Source organism: Pezoporus flaviventris, unplaced genomic scaffold, assembly GCF_033815535.1.
Source record: "Pezoporus flaviventris isolate CSIRO_AGI_PZ_B2104156 unplaced genomic scaffold, CSIRO_AGI_Pfla_v1 ptg000031l, whole genome shotgun sequence".
Taxonomy (NCBI): domain Eukaryota; kingdom Metazoa; phylum Chordata; class Aves; order Psittaciformes; family Psittacidae; genus Pezoporus; species Pezoporus flaviventris.
The window spans coordinates 67,236,775-67,257,403 of record NW_026892579.1 but is presented as its reverse complement, the minus strand read 5'-3'; the positions used below and the strand labels follow the sequence as shown (position 1 = coordinate 67,257,403).

The 20,629-nt window shown below is 41.4% G+C and overlaps 1 protein-coding gene across 2 annotated transcripts; it reads right to left on the bottom strand.

The window, feature by feature from the left end:
- Positions 1 to 317: 317 nt before the first annotated feature.
- Positions 318 to 19,577, bottom strand: PNPT1 (polyribonucleotide nucleotidyltransferase 1). Of its 2 annotated transcripts, XM_061461654.1 has the most exons (29): positions 19,195 to 19,577; positions 18,170 to 18,230; positions 17,812 to 17,886; positions 16,947 to 17,052; positions 15,983 to 16,032; positions 15,441 to 15,504; positions 15,306 to 15,353; positions 14,498 to 14,611; positions 14,056 to 14,242; positions 13,495 to 13,546; positions 12,894 to 12,951; positions 12,631 to 12,727; positions 12,432 to 12,534; positions 11,523 to 11,593; positions 10,038 to 10,074; positions 9,059 to 9,125; positions 8,875 to 8,964; positions 7,974 to 8,027; positions 7,186 to 7,292; positions 6,469 to 6,540; positions 6,311 to 6,374; positions 4,830 to 4,913; positions 4,316 to 4,399; positions 3,261 to 3,367; positions 3,123 to 3,178; positions 2,541 to 2,619; positions 2,075 to 2,122; positions 1,553 to 1,711; positions 318 to 497 (listed from the first exon to the last, which is right to left on the bottom strand). In XM_061461654.1, exons 1-28 carry the CDS (start codon positions 19,536 to 19,538, stop codon positions 1,556 to 1,558), a joined length of 2,535 nt encoding a protein of 844 aa, XP_061317638.1. In that variant the 5' UTR covers positions 19,539 to 19,577; the 3' UTR covers positions 318 to 497; positions 1,553 to 1,555. The 2 variants fall into 2 exon arrangements, 1 of the variants encoding a protein (XP_061317638.1); XR_009744753.1 differs by lacking the exons at positions 318 to 497; positions 1,553 to 1,711; positions 3,261 to 3,367 and having other exon boundaries at positions 2,077 to 2,122.
- Between the last annotated feature and the right edge of the window lie 1,052 nt (positions 19,578 to 20,629).

Genomic DNA, 20,629 nt, shown 5'->3' with positions numbered 1-20,629 from the left:
CAGTTATTGATGTATTCGTGTGAAACAGTGTCGATCATGTTAAAGGCATCACTTCAAGTCTCTGTGTTTTGCTCAACACTTCAGTCTTGCACCCTGACAAGCCAGTAAAACTCGGATCAAGCGTGTGTCTCAACCAAGTAACAGGATAATTCCTTTTCCCAGGAATACTTGCTTCTCATCTTTACAGTTTTGAGAGGACAGTGAGAACAACACTAAGCACTGCAATGTAAACTGCTCTTCAGCCTACACAATTCCACGCTCTTAAGAGCCTCACCTCACCCTCATTACACGTGAGAAAAGCATCGCTTGGTTCTGGGTTTATTTTAAAAGGGTTTTTAATCAATTTGAAGACTCTGAGGTTCCACATCACCTTGAAGCATAAATAGTGTCTGTTTTAACGTATGATTCACTACCATCCAGCTGCAGATCCTTGTGCAGACATCTACAGATTGTAGCAAAGGTCGCTTGGGTTTCCATCAACTATCCCAGCTTGCTTCCTGAAAGAGACAGAAAATCCCCAGTAACCAACTGCTCGTATCAGGGCACAGCATTCACACATTCCTTCAAATCATTCATTCATTCATTCATTTTAATTTCTTCCAGGGCTGTGAACCATTCCTAAAGATTGCCACAGATGGCCTCAAGTTACCACTGGTGCATTGCACTCCTGTGTGCCAGTCTCACTGCGTAACTGGTCTTGGTTTTATGATCAGACACCTTTGTGTTATAGTAGATTCCCAATGAAAACCAATGTAGACAACAGCGTGGGGAAAGGTAGAACTCTTTTTATGGGCTTAAACTAAACCAGAGGAAGTTCAGGTTGGAGATAAGGCAGAAGCTCTTCCCTGTGAGGGTGCTGAAGCGCTGGCACAGGGTGCCCAGAGAAGCTGTGGCTGCCCCATCCCTGGCAGTGTTCAGGGCCAGGTTGGACACCAGGGCTTGGAGCAAGCTGCTCTAGAGGAAGGGGTCCCTGCCCGTGGCAGGGGTTGGAGCTGGAGGAGCTTTAAGGTCCTTTCCAGCCCAAACCAGGCTGGGATTCTATGATAACTCTATTAACAGTCAAATACATGCTGGAAAACTAGTTCTAGGGAAGAGCCTTGGGCATTCCATCAACTGAGACTGCCTGAGAAAGTCTCCACTAAGTGACTCAAAACTTTCAAAACAAGCATCTTCTTTTTTCTTCTCTTCACCTTCCTTCTTTACCCCCCCCTTTAAAAAAAAGGGTGGCAAGGAAGAGAAGAGGGAATGCTCCCATGGATGTTGCAGATGAACAAATGAGTTTGTACTGGAGGAAGTAGGCTGTGTAGAATGCCTTAAACTGTAAGGCACTTGAACCAGTTTTAAATATCAAGCTCTTTACCTCTGCAGCACACAAAAGGGTGAGATAAAGCCACGGATAACTTACAACATGCTGCAACGTAAGTGGCAAGCAGTACTTGCACACCACTGAAGGGTAACTGTACTGTAGAAAACCAAGACTGATACAATTCTTCACAACAGCTGTAAAGAAAGCACTGTACTGAGTCACCTGAAGCTGTTCCTATGGCCTTACCTGTCACTGGGATGAAGTTGATGACTGTGGAACGGTGCCTCCCAGGACAATGCTGTTTTTGTCACTCAGGGTTTTAAGCACGGTTGTGGCTGGTGCCTGCAGAATCTTACGTGAGAGCCTCATTCTGCCATCAGTTGGGTCACGTCCAAAGTATTTAACCTGCGGGGAAAACGAACCACTTTCAGACTGATCAACTTGGAGAGCTGGAGATAGAATTTTCCTTGAAAGGTGGTGTTCTGGTCTGGTTTTTCAATGTGATGCTAGCAAAGCCATAAACAACAGGCACCATTTAGCCTATATTGCTGCTGAATTCAATTCATGTGGTACCCTAATAGCAAGAGCTGGACACTCAATAAATCTAACTTGAAATGATCAGACCTTTAACCAGCAGAGAAAGGAAATGTAACAGGGAAAATACTTTCTTTATACACACCAGAACAAAAAAAAAAACCAAACAATTCACTCAAATTCTACAATAGCAACAACAGTTTGGTTGCATTTTAAAGTTAGAGAAATATTTACCTGAATTTCTTGTCCAACTTCTAATCCCAGGGCACTTGGATGTTTAATCTAGAACACAGTGAGTTTGGGAAGAGGTTATTTCAGTGTGACTGATTGTGTTAGCTGTAAAAGTTCTTTCTTTTAGGGATTCTTCATGCTACACTTCAGACAATCACAGCAACTCAACGCTACCTTATGAACGGCAGGTTTCTAAGTGTTACATAGTAAAGGGACTGCAGATCTAAAGAACCTGGTGATGTGCATGAAAGCACAAAGAATAAAACCATAGTAGACATATAGTTAGGCTGTTTGCAGCTCTAAGTACAGCAGAGGTTAACCAAAAAGGTGCTGCTCATTTAACACAGCTTTTAACATGAAAACACTCTCCACAATAGCACATGTGTTACAGCTAAAGCAGACTGTTTAGTGAGAACTGATGAAAACCAAATCTAAGCGTCCAGTTTGTCCTTGCTTAAGCAGGCATTACCTTTCTCTGATCGAGTTGTGAGTTATGCAGTAACACTGGTGTCATGTTTGGATACAGTTTTACCATCACTCCAGAGTCCCTGCAACAGAAAACAGCACTGATACAGGTCTATGTATTTTACTCTGCATATTGACCCCAAGGCAAGCATTAGAAAACTTGTCATAAACAAGTTTTTATTCCTCCCTTTAAAAAAAATCTTATCTCAACCATAACATGTCCTCTCATTTTTCCTCAGTTGGGAGTGCATGGAAATCAGTTATTTCAGGACAGTGTATTTCGGTATGTATGGACATGCAGTTTTTGCAAGACCTATTGGATTGAGAAGTGAAAAGCAAATTCCTACCACATCAGATACAAAGACAAAAAAGCCTTAGGTTTTATTATACAAACATCCCAATAACTAGACAAGCAGCAAAAATAAATAGACATACTAAGAAACAGAGTATTTTCAGCTAAGAAAATACCAGGAATGATGCAGGTGTCACTGATACAGGTTTGGCAATCATTTTACATCATATTTAGGTACCAGGAATACAGCCACATAAACTGATTTCTACTTTAACTCCAGAGCAGGTTTCATACCTTATTTCAGTTATTGTGGCTGTATAAACTGCACCGAACTCCAAATTCACTTCTTGCTGTAGGGGGAAAAGAGAAACCAGTCAGATACATGTTCACCAAATACAAACTGAAAGAGCCAACAACAGAATTCTCCCTTACATCATCTTTGCAGATGTCACGGATAAACTCTCTTGCTTCATGCATGGCAATAGGGGTGGGGGCAAACACAGAATATGTCTCTTCATCCAGCTGACTTACAGTTACACCTTCAAAAGAGGATGGAATGAGAGGTTTTAGGTGAACAGTGCTACTGCTTCAGCAAGCAGAAGTTATATTCAGTAAAGACTTGAATAGAGCAAAATGATTTTGCACACTCATTAAGACCTCAAGAGCAAAAAGGCTTTAGTACATAGGCAGAGCAGCTGCACAGACACTTCAGCATATTCATGATCACACTTGCTTAGCTTTATACCTTGCATTCAACACTATCTTTTTCAAGGCCAGGTTGGACGAAGCCTTGGATGAGATGGTTTAGTGTGAGGTGTCCCTGCCCATGGCAGGGGGGCTGGAACTGGATGATCTTAAGGTCCTTTCCAACCCAAACTATTCTATGATTCTATGATCTGCAAAACTGCCCCTAAGCAACCCTTCAACTGCATCTTCCCTAAGCCCTGAAAAGCACCATGACACATGCACCACACTGGGAATTCCTGCTGTGAGACAAACTGCAAGCAGTTTTACAGAGAGAATCTACACAAGTTAAGTAAGGTGAAGCTCACCTCACCTCAGCCACATCAGCACTTCAAGACACATGCATCTATTACCCAAGACACAGCACAGACTCACTTTGTACCGAGCATTGGAACACCTAATCATACAAGTCTGAAAAGACAGTGTTTTGCAGCCTGCCGCATAAAGCACAAATTAAAACTGCCCTTTTCTCTTGGTATTTCCTCCTGTCTACTTACTAGGTCATTGCTGAAGCACAAATGCCAGTTTCATGGAGATGGCCTATAGAAAAATCTGGGAAGTTTAAGTTCAGCTACTTACAGTTTCTAAAAGGGCATAAAGATAGCATTAAGATTCAGCAATAGCCGTGCTAATAATACCTATGCTACTAAGATGCACTAACCAAAAGCTCCACACTAGCAATATTCATATAGAGAAGCTAATAGCACGTTAGGATAATATCAGAGGAAGCAAGAATGTCTTACCAGTCTGTGCTTGAAGCTTTTTCAGATTATAGCCCCCAGGACCAACAAATCTTAATCTTTTTGATAGTGGAACATGGATAGTTTCTGAAAGAAAATGTAGAAGTACTCTTGAAATGCTTAATATAATCATCTTGTAAGCTGTCACAAACTATGTCATGTTCATTTAGGTTTTAATCTTCTAGAGCTGCTGTACTGGCTGAACATTGATGTAATTACACTGTAGACCTGAAGTGAAAACATGGAACAGAAACACTTTGATGAGTGTAAATTACCTTAAGCCGTACCAATACTGACACCTTTACCCACTCTGATTGTTCCATATAACTTCAGTTTAATTCTGTTTTCTGGTATGCAGCAGTTTACTGCTGCTGTCCCACATGGCAGTAAAACCCTCCCAAATTCACCTCAACAGTGAACAGACATTCATTAAAAACCAACTGGTTTAAGCAGCAGCTTATTGCTAAAAGGTAATTATAAAATAGGTGAGTTCATATCAACATACAATGAGCATTACCTACAACGGGTCCACTTTCTTTCCTATTAGGTCTGGGTTTTGCCAGTGTTTGGTTCATAATTTGCAAGATCTCCCTCTTTGCAGCTGTGGGGTTGAGGGAGAGAGGAGGAGGAAGGACAAAGTAAAGAGTTTTGTGTAAGATGAAAATGAATGTATGAAAATAAATGTAGGTTTTGTTATAAAGTAGATAAACATCCATACATAGAAACCTGCCTCCTGCCTAACTTGAGAACGTAGCATGGTTACACCTAACACATTTCAGGCAGTACAACCTTCTGCTCTGAGCATATAAACTCCATCCCTTGAGCACACTCAATGATTTTATGCAGCCTAGAACACACATACAGTTCTGTTTCAGGGTATTATTCAGATGAAGCAGAGTGCTGATAAGCTGTACTTTTGATCAGTTGTGATACACTGGCCTGGAACTTTAGCTGAGCTGCTTCAAGTAAACCACCACTGAATAGGAATTAGGAGTTCTTACATTTTAATAAGGGTCAGAATACAGACAGCAGTAAACTTCAATAGTAAATATAGCTGAATTTATGGTAAATGAGAAAGAGTTTGCTGTTCTTTTTGTACCAGTACTCTGTTAGACTTAGAACCCATGCAATAAGGTGCTTTTGTGTCAGTCCAAATCCATTTCAGATGCTTCCTCCCCTTCCCAACTTTCACCAACCAAAAGCAATCCCAGTTTCCGTGCACAAACCTGCACCTCAGCCTTCACTACCTGTGTTACTCATAAGGAATCAAACTGCTAGATCTTAACCATGAACACAAGGTTTTACATCAGCTCTAAGAACCCACTGCTCAAAAGACATTTAAAAATTGGTGTAAAGTTACTTTAAAGTTAGCCTGGAGTTTATTTATCAGCCCTTTTTACTGATGTATTGCACAGCAAAGAGCAAGCCTTTTCCCCCCAACTTACCACATTTGTTTCAATACTGTATGACAGATATGTTATCAGCTGAGGTGGCTCAGTAATGCTGTATCAGTCACACACAAACTACTGCATGCAAACATTTCACAATGTATTACCCTGATGCTCCTCTTTTGCACATTAGTTTGCTATGCCACTGATTTTACTGCAACTTCTCCAAACAAAATACTTGTTGTACCCAACTGGTGACCATTAGAACCACACCAGTTTGTTCTGGTTTAGTAACAGGAACCCCAGGAGCAGCAGACACTGTCACTGGGGCCGTGTACAATAACATGCAACTTAACAGCGGTGGAAAGGGCCTGGAGTTTTGGAGACTGAACACTCTCCTGTGAAACAAAAAGCTCTTTATTTGGTATGAAGTGCCTGTATTGAAGTATGACAGGCAACACCCAAACCAGACCAGTTCTTTCTGAAGAAAGTAGCTTTTCCACAACAAGAACAGCAAAAATAAATATTATTTAGTTTCATAAAACTTAGAATTTAGTATAATTTATCATCTTATATGATGAAATGGGTGCAAATACAAATACGGACTTACCTGTAGCTTGCTGAATAGCTTCCATTACAATTTTTATTGGTATTCCTGGCAGTTTTAGATCAACCTAATAGGAAAAGGGTTAAGCGACATCAGCATGCAAGAAAAGGTTTAGATACCTTGGCACAGTTTCATTTTGGGAAGATTTGATGTTACAATACCTGTAAGGCAGTTATTCCTTTATTAGTACCTGCCATCTTGAAATCCATATCGCCATAGTAATCTTCAATTCCCTACCAGCATAGACAGAAAGAAAACAAATTGGAGTAACTTAATCCCAGTGTCAAGTCTCACTATACTAAAAGTACATCCTGTGTTTCAATAAGCCACCAAGCAGTTCTGCAGACTTGGAATTGTTTCCAAGACTTGCATGGTTTTCTTCAGCCTTATTTTGCTGCCCAGGATTAACACTGCTTCTTTCTCTCTTCAGAGCTTTGTGGACTAGCTCTGAATAATTGGTCCACAGCTGATTTTGCACTATCAGTGGATGCCAGTGTGCAGCAGCAGCAGTGTGATAACATTCATTCTTCCCCCTTTAGCAATTTTCCCTATGTCCATTCAATATACTGTGGCTTTCAGTAAGTTATTCAAGAATTATTAATGCAGAGAAAAGACAAAATTGATTGGAAAGAGAGCTTGTGAGGGCTTAAAAGAAACAACTGAGTAATTACAAAAAACTGAGATACATGATCAGACATTTCAGCGAGACTTTTTGAAATAGGGAAGGAATTTGGGAGACAAAACAGAGAAGATGAAACTATCTGGTATTTCCAGTAGTGCATGTTCCAGGCCTGACTGGGTAAAACACTACAAAAAAGGCCATAGAGAGCATTTAGAGAATTAAGCAGCAACAACCACTGCAGTGCTAGGACACTCACCAGGATGTCTGTCAACAAACGATAGTCCTCAATATCTCCATTTTCCAGACTGCATTTGGTAATGAGCCCTATGGCTACACCTGCAACTGCATTTGATACTGGAACTCCTAATAGTGGTAAATAAAAAGACATTTTTATAACCTTTGGTCATTTCCAGATCCTGTAACACATTATCGTGACCAGCAGGTCGAAGGAGGTGATCCTGCCCTGCTGCTCTGCTCTCATTAAGACCTCACTTGGAGCACTGTGTGCAGTTCTAGTGTCCTCAACATAAAAAGGACATGGAACTGTTGGAACAAGTCCAGAGGAAGCCACGAGGATGATCAGGGGCTGGAGTACCTCCTGTATGAAGATGGGCTGAGAAGATTGGGGCTGTTCAGCCTTGGAGAAGAGAAGCTGCATGGAGACCTCAGAGCAGCTTCCAGTATCTGAGGGGGGCCTATAGGGATGCTGGAGAGGGACTCTTCATTAGGGACTGTAGTGACAGGACAAGGGGTGATGGGTTCAAACTGAAACAGGGGAAGTTTAGATTGGATCTAAGGAGGAAATTCTTTACTGTGAGGGTGGTGAGGCCCTGGAATGGGTTGCCCAGGGAAGTTCTGAATGCTCCATCCCTGGCAGTGTTCAAGGCCAGGTTGGACAGAGCCTTGGGTGGCATGGTTTAGTGTGAGGTGTCCCTGCCCATGGCAGGGGGGCTGGAACTGGATGATCTTAAGGTCCTTTCCAACCCTAACTATTCTATGATTCTATCATATGTAGTTTATCCTATTAAGTGTTGTATTTTGTACCTGCATCCATTAGCGCCAAACTTCCACCACATGCAGAAGCCATTGAAGAGGACCCTAAGGAGTTAGAATACAGAGAAAAAAGAAAGTATTAAACACTGGTCAGAAGTACCTGAACCAAAACTTGCCAGGAATATCCTTCAATGACAGCTTGAAACTTAAATTGCTCCAGAAAATCCTGTGCAGCAGCACTTATACTACCATCAATAACTGCAATTAGAAGTTCTCTGTGGGAGAAGTATTTTAACAAGAAATGGGTAATACAGTTTGAATCTTTCATGGTACCAACACCAAAAAAGCTCAACAGGCATCACTAATAAATACTCTAGGCGAAGAATCTGTGGGTTTGCAAGCTGCAAATGGGACCCCCTCTCTCCACTGATCCCTTCTCCCAGCCACCTCATCTCACTGCACTGCTAGTGAGAAGTTCCTCAGGGAACTTCTTGCCACACACATAGGGGCATCTGCAAGGACGTGACATGGAGAGAGCTCTCTCCCAGACTGGAGATGGGAAAGAACAAATACAGACAGCCAGGAGAAGTTACCTCTCAGGCAGTGAGGGTACGAGCTGTGATTAAACACTGAAGAATGGGGCTCAATCCATGCTGACTTACTTTCCTCACTCCATAGCATAAAAATGCCCCCAAATACTATTAAACTCAGATTTCCCGTTTACATTTCATACTGGTACTGTGCTGCTACACAAAGTGAAAGAAAGGTCCATTGCTCATGACCATATACATCCTTTTTAAGTACTTCAGGTAACAGAGCTATCAAGATTAAGAATGTTAAAAATGAAATGTATTAACTATAATGCCTACAACTCAAGCTTCTCAAACCTGAGCTTTTTGAAGAACCAAATTTAGTCTCTGGCACTAGGTTAAAAGTCAGAAAACCGTAATACCATTTGACTCCAAGACTTCAGAAGTAACTCGTATTGTGAATGGGAAATCCTGAGGGATAACTGGTTTCAAAGCTCTCTCTGCCAGTGCACCTGGTTATAAAAAACACCAAGTCACCCATAAATAAAACCAATCAGATAAAACATTACAGCTTAGGAGCACGGGACTGCTCTAGTCTGAACTCACCATGTCCAAGTTCTCTTCTGTTCATACCACTCACTTTGCCAATCTCATTAGTTGCATAAGGTGGAAACTACAAAGTAAAAAAATGTGTAGAGAGAAAATCAGCTAGGTTTTTTTCAATGATTATTTTAAAACATACACTTAGAAAAGATCCTTTGAAGCTTTGGAGAATCTTATGGTAAAAACACATTAAAAAAAAAAAAAAAAATCAAACCAGCACACTTCTATTTCCGTCCTGTAGACGGAGTTCTATTAGTCAGTCTGAAACCACGAGCACTTTAGGTAGTGATTAGTGAATCATAGAATAGTTAGGGTTGAAAAGGACCTTAAGATCATCCAGTTCCAACCCCCCTAGCATGGCCATGGACACCTTCCACTAAACCACATCACTCAAGGCCTCGTCCAACTTGGTCTTGAGCACTGCCAGGGATGGAGCATTCTGTTTTACTTCCAATAAATAAAGCAGTCACAAAGTAGTTGAGAAACAGCACAACAAGTTTACTCCAATCAAACTTGAGAAACAACATATCAGAAAGCTTGTTTCTGTCGTACAGATAACAGGACAAGGTGTGCCTGTTGCCTGTATGAAATACTCTGGGCAACTTCAAAAGGCTGAGAGAGATCCAAGATGCAAAAGGACTTATGGACTATTGGTGTAGTATGTCAGCTGAACATATTAAGAGTTGACTAAAAATAATATAGCAGATTAATCCTGTTTTCAGCAATAACCCATTCTTAAGGAGCTCACCTAATGTTAAGATATTAAAAAGACTGTATCAGATGGCAATTTACCTATTATACAGTGCTTTTTTAGGAAACCAACAGTTTTGTTCATAAAGTGCAATATAAATTCACGTAAGAACTTTAATTTAGAAGCTTTAGCAAATCTAGAGATAATCTGTGTCCTTGGAAGTGATCAGTATCTCCTTTAAAAGCCCTTCTGTGAATCATGCTGAAAGCTGGGACACAGTAAAGCTCTTACCTCATAATGCAGCATGAAGTTTTTATCTTTTATTCCACTAAGAATTAAAAACAAGAGCATGTCAAAAAAAAGCCATCAAACATACAATACAATAAGCAACTTGTGAGATCACATGCAGTTATGCTTACAAATAAACCCAGCCAGAACCATGAATCAATAGATTTGCTGATCACCCACATTTTTCCTAAGCTTTTCTATGTAGAAAACAAATTGAAAAGCACAGTCTACAAAGAAAAACCCCCATATGTTAATCATCATCATCATTAAAACAGTGCTCCTGGCTGTTCTGAAGAGAATAGGCCTCGTCAGTGCTACATGCTGGTTTTGGTGTGTCTGAAGGAAGAATAACAAACAAAAAATCAAACTCTCAGAACATCAGCATCTTACTGCACACAATGCAGTACGGACTCAGAAGCTTCAGCACTCAGAAGAACTGAGAATCTCTGTAACCACAAAATAGCTTTTGATTCAAACAAAAAGTGTGCTCAAAAAAGTTACTAAAGTACCAGAAGATCTGACTCAGCAATAAAGACAAAAAGCTCATCTATGAAGAAAGCTGCATCAAGTCAAGACTTGTACACAGTTTCATACAGAGGCATTGATGAAGCAACCCACTGACTGCTAATTAAGCTCCATTATTTAAACACAGGAACTGATTTCCAAGAATACCAAAGTTACAGAATAGGGACAAACAGCTCCAGGCCAAAAGAGTGTCAGCTTTGCTTCAGTTAAGATGTAAACCTCCCACACTGGTGGGATGAGATCACTGAACTGCAGCTTTAAAGGGAAGGAGTTTCCCCTCTCAACAGGGTAGCCCTCAGCAATAAAATGTTAATGGTACAAGGACTTGCTACATGGCAAGTTAAATTTTCCTCACTCCATTAACAAAGAACACATTTCACCCTCTGAACTTCTTTATTTTGAGACAAAATGAGAATGTTTAGATAGACTGATACAGCTGGGGGGGGGGGGGGGGGGGGGGGGGAAAGCCCATCATCCAGTTATCTGCATTTTAGCCTGCTTTCCACTCAAACCAAACTTGAAACAGCACTTCATGGGCTACATGCATCCAACCTATCAAGCAAAACTGCCAAACTTGTGAGAAATGGATTGAGTAAACTCATATCAAGTTCCAAGTGTGATGATAAATACTTGGAATGAAGAGAGAATGAACTTTCATTAACTGTTTTATTTAAAGAGGCTTGACATACGGACACAGTTTTGCAGATTCAAGAGTAATTCACTATTTCCCTTCTGTCTCAGCTGGACTGGATGCTGTTACTTTTCATACTTCCCACTTTCAAATGTGCATCTATGGAATTAATGCCACCTTAAAAAGCAATAGCCAAGATCACTTCAAAGTCTAGTTTTACACATTTTCAGTCCTAATGGATATGGACAGCGAAGATCAAGGAACTTATCAACTGTACTTAAACGCTCACCCTCTTTTTATTACCACTGAGAAAACACCATAGAGAAGCATACCTCACTGCTGTTGAGATAACGTCCGATTTTACACTTGATTCTATAGAGTCAAATGTAACCGTACAGAGAACCTAAAATAAAAGGACAAAGGGTAAATAAACTGCTCATACACACTTCCATCATTGCCACCTTTTACTGTATATGAAGAATCAAAAAGAATGATTTCAGCAACAAAAACGCTGTCATCTGCAAACCTCTTCCTTCATTGCACAAATGTATTAGTATCTGCAAAGATTATACAATCACATTTAAAAGTTAGTAATTTAATGCTTCTTAAACCTGGAACAGTTTGCTCCCTAAAAAGCACACTACTTCATTTAAGAGCCTGGGCCAGATGTCATGCAAAAGAGCAAACCTGTTTATCAGATGGACTGGCAGTATGTGTTATTTTTAGTGGGGACAGCACTGAGAAGTAAATCACTGTTTGCCACTCCCTGTGTTCCCTGCAGTAAATCAGATCAATGGCTGACAGTCTTCTAGGAAAATGAGCTATAAAAACATAGCAGACCCAATCTCACATACAATTTTACTTTAATCCCTCCAACAACATCTGACACTTTAAGCAAAGAAGAGAAAAGAAGTCTCACTAATATGATTTTTTTGGGGTACAGTCTCCCTATTCAGTCCATGTTACATGTGAAGTTCCTTTTAAAAGATGCACAGTTCAACACTGCTCTGCACACCAATGACCCATTCACTGAGTCACCCATTTTTCTAAAAGCAAACAGGATTATGTTTTACATTAAAAGCTTTTGTTTCAACAAATATCTTTAACATAGAAATCTACACGGAGGGGTGAAAAGATACAACTTTGGACTTGCTCTCTTCTCAAACCACCTCCCCCCCAAGACAATGAAAGACACAAATCAGCTTTTAATTGATTTAGTCTCTGATGTTTCAAGATATTACCTGTGTTTGGCCTCTCTGAAATAAGGCTGATCCATGGAGCATTTTGAACATGTCCACTTCACATTTAATATCTCTGAGGGAAGTCAAATCCCTCCCGTCACACCTAAAGTAACAAGCAGAAATTATGAGATCAACGAAACTATAGCCTTGGATAGAAAGTCAACAGAAATGTTATTCAGTAGCAGTTTGACCTCCTTACCTTCTGTATTCATTCAGAACAAGGTTTCGGAAGATATCCTTTGAAACCACATTGAAGGATTCGATGATTTCGTAAGGCTCAGCCTCTGGAAATTTTTCTGGGTATAAAAAAGAAATTGCATCTCAAGTTGGAAAATGCATTTTATGTGTCTTCTACTAAAATAGTTGGGCTATTTTAGTAAAATAGCCCAGCACACTGTAGCTCTAAGTAGCATCAGCTCCAGGTAAGCATTCTCTAACCATTAAGAAAGCAGAAAATCCTACCTTTTAGCTGTTCTTCTGTTTCAAGCCTTATTTTGTTAATTGCTTCATCTCTAGAAATCTAGAACACATGATTTGCAGCCAGTTAACTCTACAGAGCAAAAGAATGCAAGTTGTTGGGTTTTTGTTGGGTTTGAAATTCTGTAAAACTCACGGAATAAGGACTAGGATTGTCACACAAACACCAGGTTGGAAGGGACCTCAGGGATCATCTGGCCCAACCTTTCTTGACAAAAGCATGGTCTAGACAAGATGTCCCAGCACCCTGTCCAGCCCAGTCTTAAAGCGTGTCCAATGCTGGGGAACCTACCACCTCTCTGGGGAGATTATTCCAATGACTGATGCTCTCATTGTGAAAGATTTTCCTCATCTCTCCAACCAGAATCTCCCCAGGAGTAACTTGCATCTCTAATCTTTTCTATGTGACTCCTTGTAAAAAGGGAGTCTCCACCTTCATACAGCAAACTTATATTCTGATATATAAGAATTTACAGAACAATTTACTATAACTACTGCAGAGTTCTTATTATCATTAAAGAACTGTATCTTACTACAGCTTCATTATGATATTAATAATTGTATCATGTTTGAATGGACCACTTACTTTATCATGGCCTGAATCCGTGAACACCGCATAGATCTTGTTGGAAGCAAGACTTTGGGAAGAAAAGAAAGAACTTTTGAAAACACAGCTTATAAACCACTTACATAAATAGGTTTTGAGGACTAAATGTATGTCTTCGTTAGCAGTAGGAAAGCCCCAGGCTGACATTTATAAACATTACTAGCTCCAGCTGCATTTCCTGCCTGCTCTCCTGCCAGCTCTCTGGAATTAGTTATCACTTCCACCAGACAACATCCCAACTTCTCTTGTCACCCTTCCACAGGAAGGGCATACTAACTTACACTACCTCCACTGGGTTTTCAGGGTGCTTGTTTTAACTTGTTCTTTTCACTAAGTGTAAAAGAGAGCTGAAGGCTGTGGTACTAAGGTTCTATGGAAAACATAACAAGTACTGAACATTCAAAACATGCTATTTTGTTAAACACCCCACACCCCCCCCCCCCAACTGTCTGATCAGAGCTCAGCAAATTAAATCCTGGTTAAATAACCAGTTTGAGTCACTTCACAGAATTCAGACCAAATTATTTGGTCTGGACGTACTTCTTTGCACGTTCCACAATCTCTTCAGGAGCAACATACAACTTCTGAACAGTTCTCTTGACAACACCCCGTTCTTTCACTAGCTGCTGAATTCCCTGGATTATATGCTGGGTTTGCTTCACCCCTACTTTGATGGCGTGACAGAAGTCTTGTTGCAATATATTCTCAGCAGTTGCTTCCAACATAACTGTGAATGGAAAGTTAAAAAGTAAATATTATTTTATTGCTCAAAAGCAATCTAACTCAACTGAAGAAATACAGATTAACATTGAACTGGATAGATACAATGGAATTTACTTTATCTAACCAAAAGTTAAACCTACCACTCTTATTTACTCCTGATACTGTGTAAAAATACAGGTTTCAAAGATGAGGAGAGCTTCAAAGAGACACTAACTTGATTTTCAAGCCCTCAACAGCTATTAATCATTAACTTACTTACCAACTTGATTTTGTGGAGCTCCAGCAACAACTAAATTTAAAGTACTAGAAGACAACTGTTTTCGAGTTGGATTGATAACAGTTTCTCCATCAACCAGTCCTACTCTTACTGCACCTACAAAGAAACTCCAGATTATTATTGTTATAATACAGAAGTTCTTTAAGACACCATTTTACAGTAATTTTTGGGTTTAGATGTATAAGTTCTAAAGCCAAGGGTTCATTGTTAAATAGCAGCATGTTAGCTATACACCAAGAACAAATGGGTAAGGCAGAATTATCTATTCTTGAATTTCTTCTGGTAAGGCATATAATGCTGAGTAACACTATACACAAGGCTGTAAGACTGCTGGGGTTTAAGTCATTTGGGCACATCTTCTAGAATACAGGCAGGTGAAAGGAAAACACAGCTAAATATTTACTTTTGTCTAGATCATTTCCCCCAAAATATTCACAATGAAATAAAGCTCTTCTTAAGCTTGAGTTCCTGGAAAAAAATAGCTGTATTCCTATCTAGCTGTTTTCTAAATGGTGTTTTTCAAGACCAAGTTTCTCTGAAGAAAAATTAAAGTGAATGGTCTCTATATTATACTATTTCTGGACTATAAATCCATCCAGAAATACATGTAGCACAGGAAAAATAATGCTCTGAATTGCAATAACCCTACCCATTGCAAAATTATTTTCAATACTTGAAACAAAAGATAGTGGACTTCAGATTCAGAGTCTTATTAAAAAAGAAAGCATGAACTGTGGTTTAAGCCTTCCATTATGTTCAAATCATCCATCACTTCAAAATAGTCACTTACCAATAGGACCATTCCATGGGATATCAGATAATGCAAGTGCTGCAGAAGCTGGAATGGAGAGATAAAAATCTGTATTAGAAATAATGGATCATATTAAATCACACACAAGCAGGCAATTTTTAGCAGTCCTCTTACCTCCGTTAATTGCCAGAACATCAGGGTCATTTACACCATCTACTGCTAAAAGATTACAAAGGATCTGGCATAAGATAAAAGACAATGAATCATTTTGACCTACACATTTTTATTAGCTGTCAATAAAGGACAATAAAGCAAAATTTTCCACAGATTTATACAAATCTATATTACAAGTAAAAATTTGATCAGGTATTTAAACTGGAAAGCTCACAGAAAACTCACTAATGTAAATGCATATCATATCATACAATAGAGAGTATTAGCTTTTCTTTCGTCTGTTGTACAGAGGATATTTGAATGTTGTTCCTCTACAACAAAATTTGGAAACTAGTATGTAATAAAAATAATTTGAGACAAGGAAACAACAAACTAAAAAGCAGCATTTCTCTATTAGACTTTTTCAAAGTATAAACCCTTCCTTGATGCTCATGGAAACTGCTTTACTTAAAACACTGCCTAGGTCATGTAATTTTCACTGGCTATACCCAAGATTTCCATTCTGAAGGTAACTATAGTTAACGACAATGAGCACGACCTACCTGTGTATCATAAAAGTAGCCTGCTGGAAAGAGTGGTCTGATTGACCGATCTGCAAAAGAAATAGTCAATGTCTAAGAATTATTTGGGTTTCAGTAGTTAGTATTCAGTTTGTACTGTAATAACCTCATGAGAAGCTGACAAATGGTTTAAATGAGACCCACACCAACAAAAAAGGCAGAGAACTCGGACGGAAATGTAGCATGACATATAATCAAGTCTAATATTTTACTCTGCCACTGAAATAAGAGGTATTTGGGTGAGCAAACAAACCATTGGAAAAGTCTATGCTTTAGGGTACACACAACCTGTTAGTCAGAAGTACCCTCAATTAAGGGACACAGTCCTCAAAGAAAAACAAAGGCATGTTTCCATGATTTCCCATTAATCTTATTTCAGTCTGAAGCATACAGGACTCTGTGTAACAGCCTGGGCCTTATAGGCCGTTCCCTCTCCTAATTGTTTTCATTGCTGCCTTAAGATGCTGATACATATATATGTAAATGTTGGATTCCAAAGAGCTCTCTTATGCATGAATGGAAATAGCCATGATGAAAATAACTTTTCTAGCAGGATCATGAGGAAGAGAATGAGTGTATACCAATCAGTAAGTCTGCCTCTGTATTTCAGAGTTTAGCTTGGTTGCCTCTTCCATCCATCCAGAGATGGGCAACGGCAGAGGTAACATCTCTACAGTTAGGATGACATCTTAATATCCACAAACATGACAACAAGCTTTCTCAAGATCCAGGCTTACATATAAAGTCATATGCACACAGCATATGTGATGCATTGTTTTGAAAATCAGTACTGATAAACAAGAAACCACAAGTTTGTTTCCCTCTGACATTACTGAAAATCAACTCTGCAACCAGCAGTTAGAAATCACCACCTTTTCAAACACCCATATTATTTAACTATTCCAAAACAGTTAAAATAAATAGTAAATGAAATGTTGCAGCCTACCTATTACTCTGCTTGTAAGAATTTCTTTATCAGTGGAACCAAGCTCTCTCCTTAGATAGTTCGTAGGAATTCTCCCTGCTGCAGCAGCTTTCTGGCGGTAGTCAACCTTTTAAAAACAAAACAGGGATTCCTAAAGGCAACAGATCACTTATTTCAGAGCCACAGATTCATTCAGTTTAGAAGGGACACTGCCAAAGGCCTGTAATGCTCAGAACAGGTCAGTTCTGAATTCAGATGACATTATTCAAGCTCTATCTTGATGCTCAAATGGACCCTCCCATTCTACATTGAATATAGACTGCTCGGCCAGTCATTTCCCAGTCTGAGCTGCGCAGAGCACTACTGCACCCCAAGTTCAGAGGGATTCCAGGGCACTGCTACAAGTACGAAACAGGCCGTGTTCCAGGACAGATCCCTGAGGAACTATTATTCAGCCTGAGCATAAGTCATTAACCCTTAACAATCACAGCCCCCTGAGCCTCATGACCCAACCAGTTTTCCACACATCTGAAATGTAAGAGCTGAACTTGGATGTTGGGTGACATGGTTTAGTGGGAGGTGTCCCTGCCCATGGCAGGGGGGTTGGAACTGGATGATCTTAAGGTCCTTTCCAACCCTAACTGTTCTATGAAGTTCATAAGGCTCCTGTGAAAAGCCTTGCTAAAGTCAACATAGACAACATCCACACTCATCCCTCACAAACAGACATAGTCGTTTTATCAGACTGCTACTCCAAGGTCCAGAGTCTGTAATCTGCTCTTTGCATTCCCCATTCCCCCAGCATCTTGAACTCCACTACTCAATCATTACCACTGCTAAGGTTACCACTGATGATCACAAAACTCATTTTGTCGTTAGTACTTACCACTAATGGCATAAACTGAGATGCAGAAGGCTTGGTTTTACTGACTGCTGTGACCATTACTGCTGTGTCACCTAGCTGGATTGAGAAAAAAGAAATAAAATGAAATGACCTGCAAACAAAATAATGCCTGAATCCCTAAACTTATTCAGACTAAAACTCCTGAACATTCTTTGCAAAAAAACAACCACATAAATCCATGCTTCAAACCATTGTTTGCTTTCCAAAACACAGCTGTTGGTTAATGAGGGATTAAATTGCCACTTGAGGCTCTCTATCTTTTTAACAGGCTCTGATGTTCTAACAATGACTGTTCAGATGCAGACATAATGAAGTTGCCCAAATTTCGACTGTTTTTTACCTGAACAACAGCAGATCCATCAGCAAACCTCGCCAGTTTTCCAGAAGATAATTCCATCTTTCTGTTGGAAAGAAATAAACTATTACTCATGGTGAATCCAAACATATTTTCCAGTAAGTTCTGTGTTCATCTACAGCACTGGCTGTATAGAATACAGGCTACACTTCATACTGGACACAAAAATCCCCAATAGATACAGAAATTGGAACTCTTTGTCCAAAAGTCCCCTTAAAAGTGCTTTTGGCTCAAACGTCCTACTTCGTCACCTTGCAGCAAAGACCTGCAGCTACACTGGATCTCACCTGAACTCACACGTATGGCATAGAGGCAAGATATTTTGATCATACCAAAGATGAATCATCCACTTGTTCTAGGTGGAGGTTGGTCTTCACAGAGTCCCAGCCTGGTTTGGGTTGGAAAAGACCTTAAAGCTCCTCCAGCCCCAACCCCTGCCACAGGCAGGGCCACCTTCCACTAGAGCAGCTTGCTCCAAGCCCCTGTGTCCAACCTGGCCTTGAACACTGCCAGGGATGGGGCAGCCACAGCTTCTCTGGGCACCCTGTGCCAGCGCCTCAGCACCCTCACAGGGAAGAGCTTCTGCCTAAGAGCTCAGCTCAGTCTCCCCTCGGGCAGGTTCAAGCCATTCCCCTTGGCCTGTCCCTCCATCCCTTGTCCCAAGCCCCTCTCCAGGTTTCCTGCAGCCCCTTCAGGCACTGGAGCTGCTCTCAGGTCTCCCCTTCAGGAGCCTTCTCTTCTCCAGGCTGGCCCAGCCCAGCTCTCTCAGCCTGTGTTACCGCTACAAAACAAAAGTGCGCACCCGCTGTACCCGCACAAACAGGGAAATCCACTCGGGCACCCACAGAGCCCCTTTCCCCACCTCAGCCACAGAACACTCCCTCCTCCGTGCGGAGCTACCCCTGCCCGTTCCCACAGCGCAGCAGCACTGCCGGCGGCACTTTCTCCTCACGGTTATTGAACCCGCCGACCCACAGCCGGTACCGAGAGCCGCCTCCTGACCCCCTCACCTGCCTCCCACCTCCACCGTGAGGGTGCGACAGGCCCCGGCCGCCATCCGCAGCACGCAGCCCTCCGGCAGCAGCGGCCGCCGCCATCGCGCCGCGGCCCCGCCGCCAAGGGCCCAACCGCGGAGCGCGGCGCGGCGGCAGCTCGTGGTGGCGGCGGCCATGGCGAGACAAGCCCCGCCGGTAGCCACCATCCGATTGGTTCTGGGAAGCGGCTGGAGGGGGATTCCGCGCAGTAAGGTGGAAGCGGATTGGCTTTGGTGCCGGTGGTAGAGTTTCGATTCCGCAGCGCGGAGCCTTGCCGGCGACGGCGGCTGAGGAGGGTCAGCCCGCGCACGGCTCCTCATCGGAGTCGGCCCGGGAAGTCTGAGGTAAAAAGTGACGCAAAAAGCCCCACGGAGGCCCCTGTCTCTAAAGAGACAGCTTTAGAGCTAAAACTAATTAAAATGTGGGTGGCCACGAGCACAAATGGGGGTCAGGCTGAGGGAGGGCACACTTGCACCATGGCTGCAGCCTCCTTCCCGCCACTGGTGCCTCAGGAGACCTTGTGGCACCTTCACACCCGTGAAGCTTCATCCGGCTGCCACCACCTCAGTGTTGCTGCTGAGTGACAGCAGCCACAGGGCCTGGCGTGGGGACGGTGTTACATGTGACAGGTCAGAAATCCCAGCCTGGTTTGGGTTGGAAGGGACCTCAAAGCCCCTCCAGCTCCAAGCCCTGCCACGGGCAGGGACACCTTCCACCAGAGCAGCTTGCTCCAAGCCCCTGTGTCCAACCTGCCCTTGAACACTGCCAGGGATGGGGCAGCCACAGCTTCTCTGGGCACCCTGTGCCAGTGCCTCAGCACCCTCACAGGGAAGAGCTTCTGCCTTATTTTTCGAAGTGCAAGAGGAGGGTTACATCCGTTGTTAGTGCTTATCACAAAGAATTGTCAGTTAAAGTATTTGTTGCCCTGTTACATGCTCAGAGTGTATCCAAAGGTTACACTTACAGGAGAGTGCTTTTTCCTTACAGTAATTGTTTCTCAGACATTATTTCTTAGTTGCACAATGCAAAAAAGATTAGTAATTATTGTTATTTATGTCTGGGAGCATAACTGAACAGTAACACGATAGTGGAGACTTGATCACTCCAACAGTGAGAGCCATGTAGGATTAAATGAATACAAACTGTCACACTTCACCCTAAATTCATTTGTCATCTGGAGTTAACAGTTTAAATTTGGGGGATATTTAATATAAAATTGATGCTATTTATTACTAGTTTGTTTCTAATGCTATTTTTCTATTACTTGTATAGCAATCTGTTAACTGTATTTTTCTATTAAAGTTGCATGTATAGAAAACACATCATTAGCTGGGAGCACTGTCCAAGTAATCATTTTACTTCTGTGCCAATGTGGTTCTTATTTTTTGGCAAAACACAGAAGAGAGAAATG

Excerpts from the sequence above, each read along its gene's own strand:
- PNPT1 (XM_061461654.1), bottom strand. The coding sequence starts at position 19,538 with ATGAGGAGCCGTGCGCGGGCTGACCCTCCTCAGCCGCCGTCGCCGGCA. Across the intron at positions 15,354-15,440 it reads TGTTCTGGCAATTAACGGAG|CTTCTGCAGCACTTGCATTA; the intron begins GTAAGAGGACTG and ends TCTCCATTCCAG. Across the intron at positions 4,914-6,310 it reads AGCTATTCAGCAAGCTACAG|CTGCAAAGAGGGAGATCTTG; the intron begins GTAAGTCCGTAT and ends TCAACCCCACAG.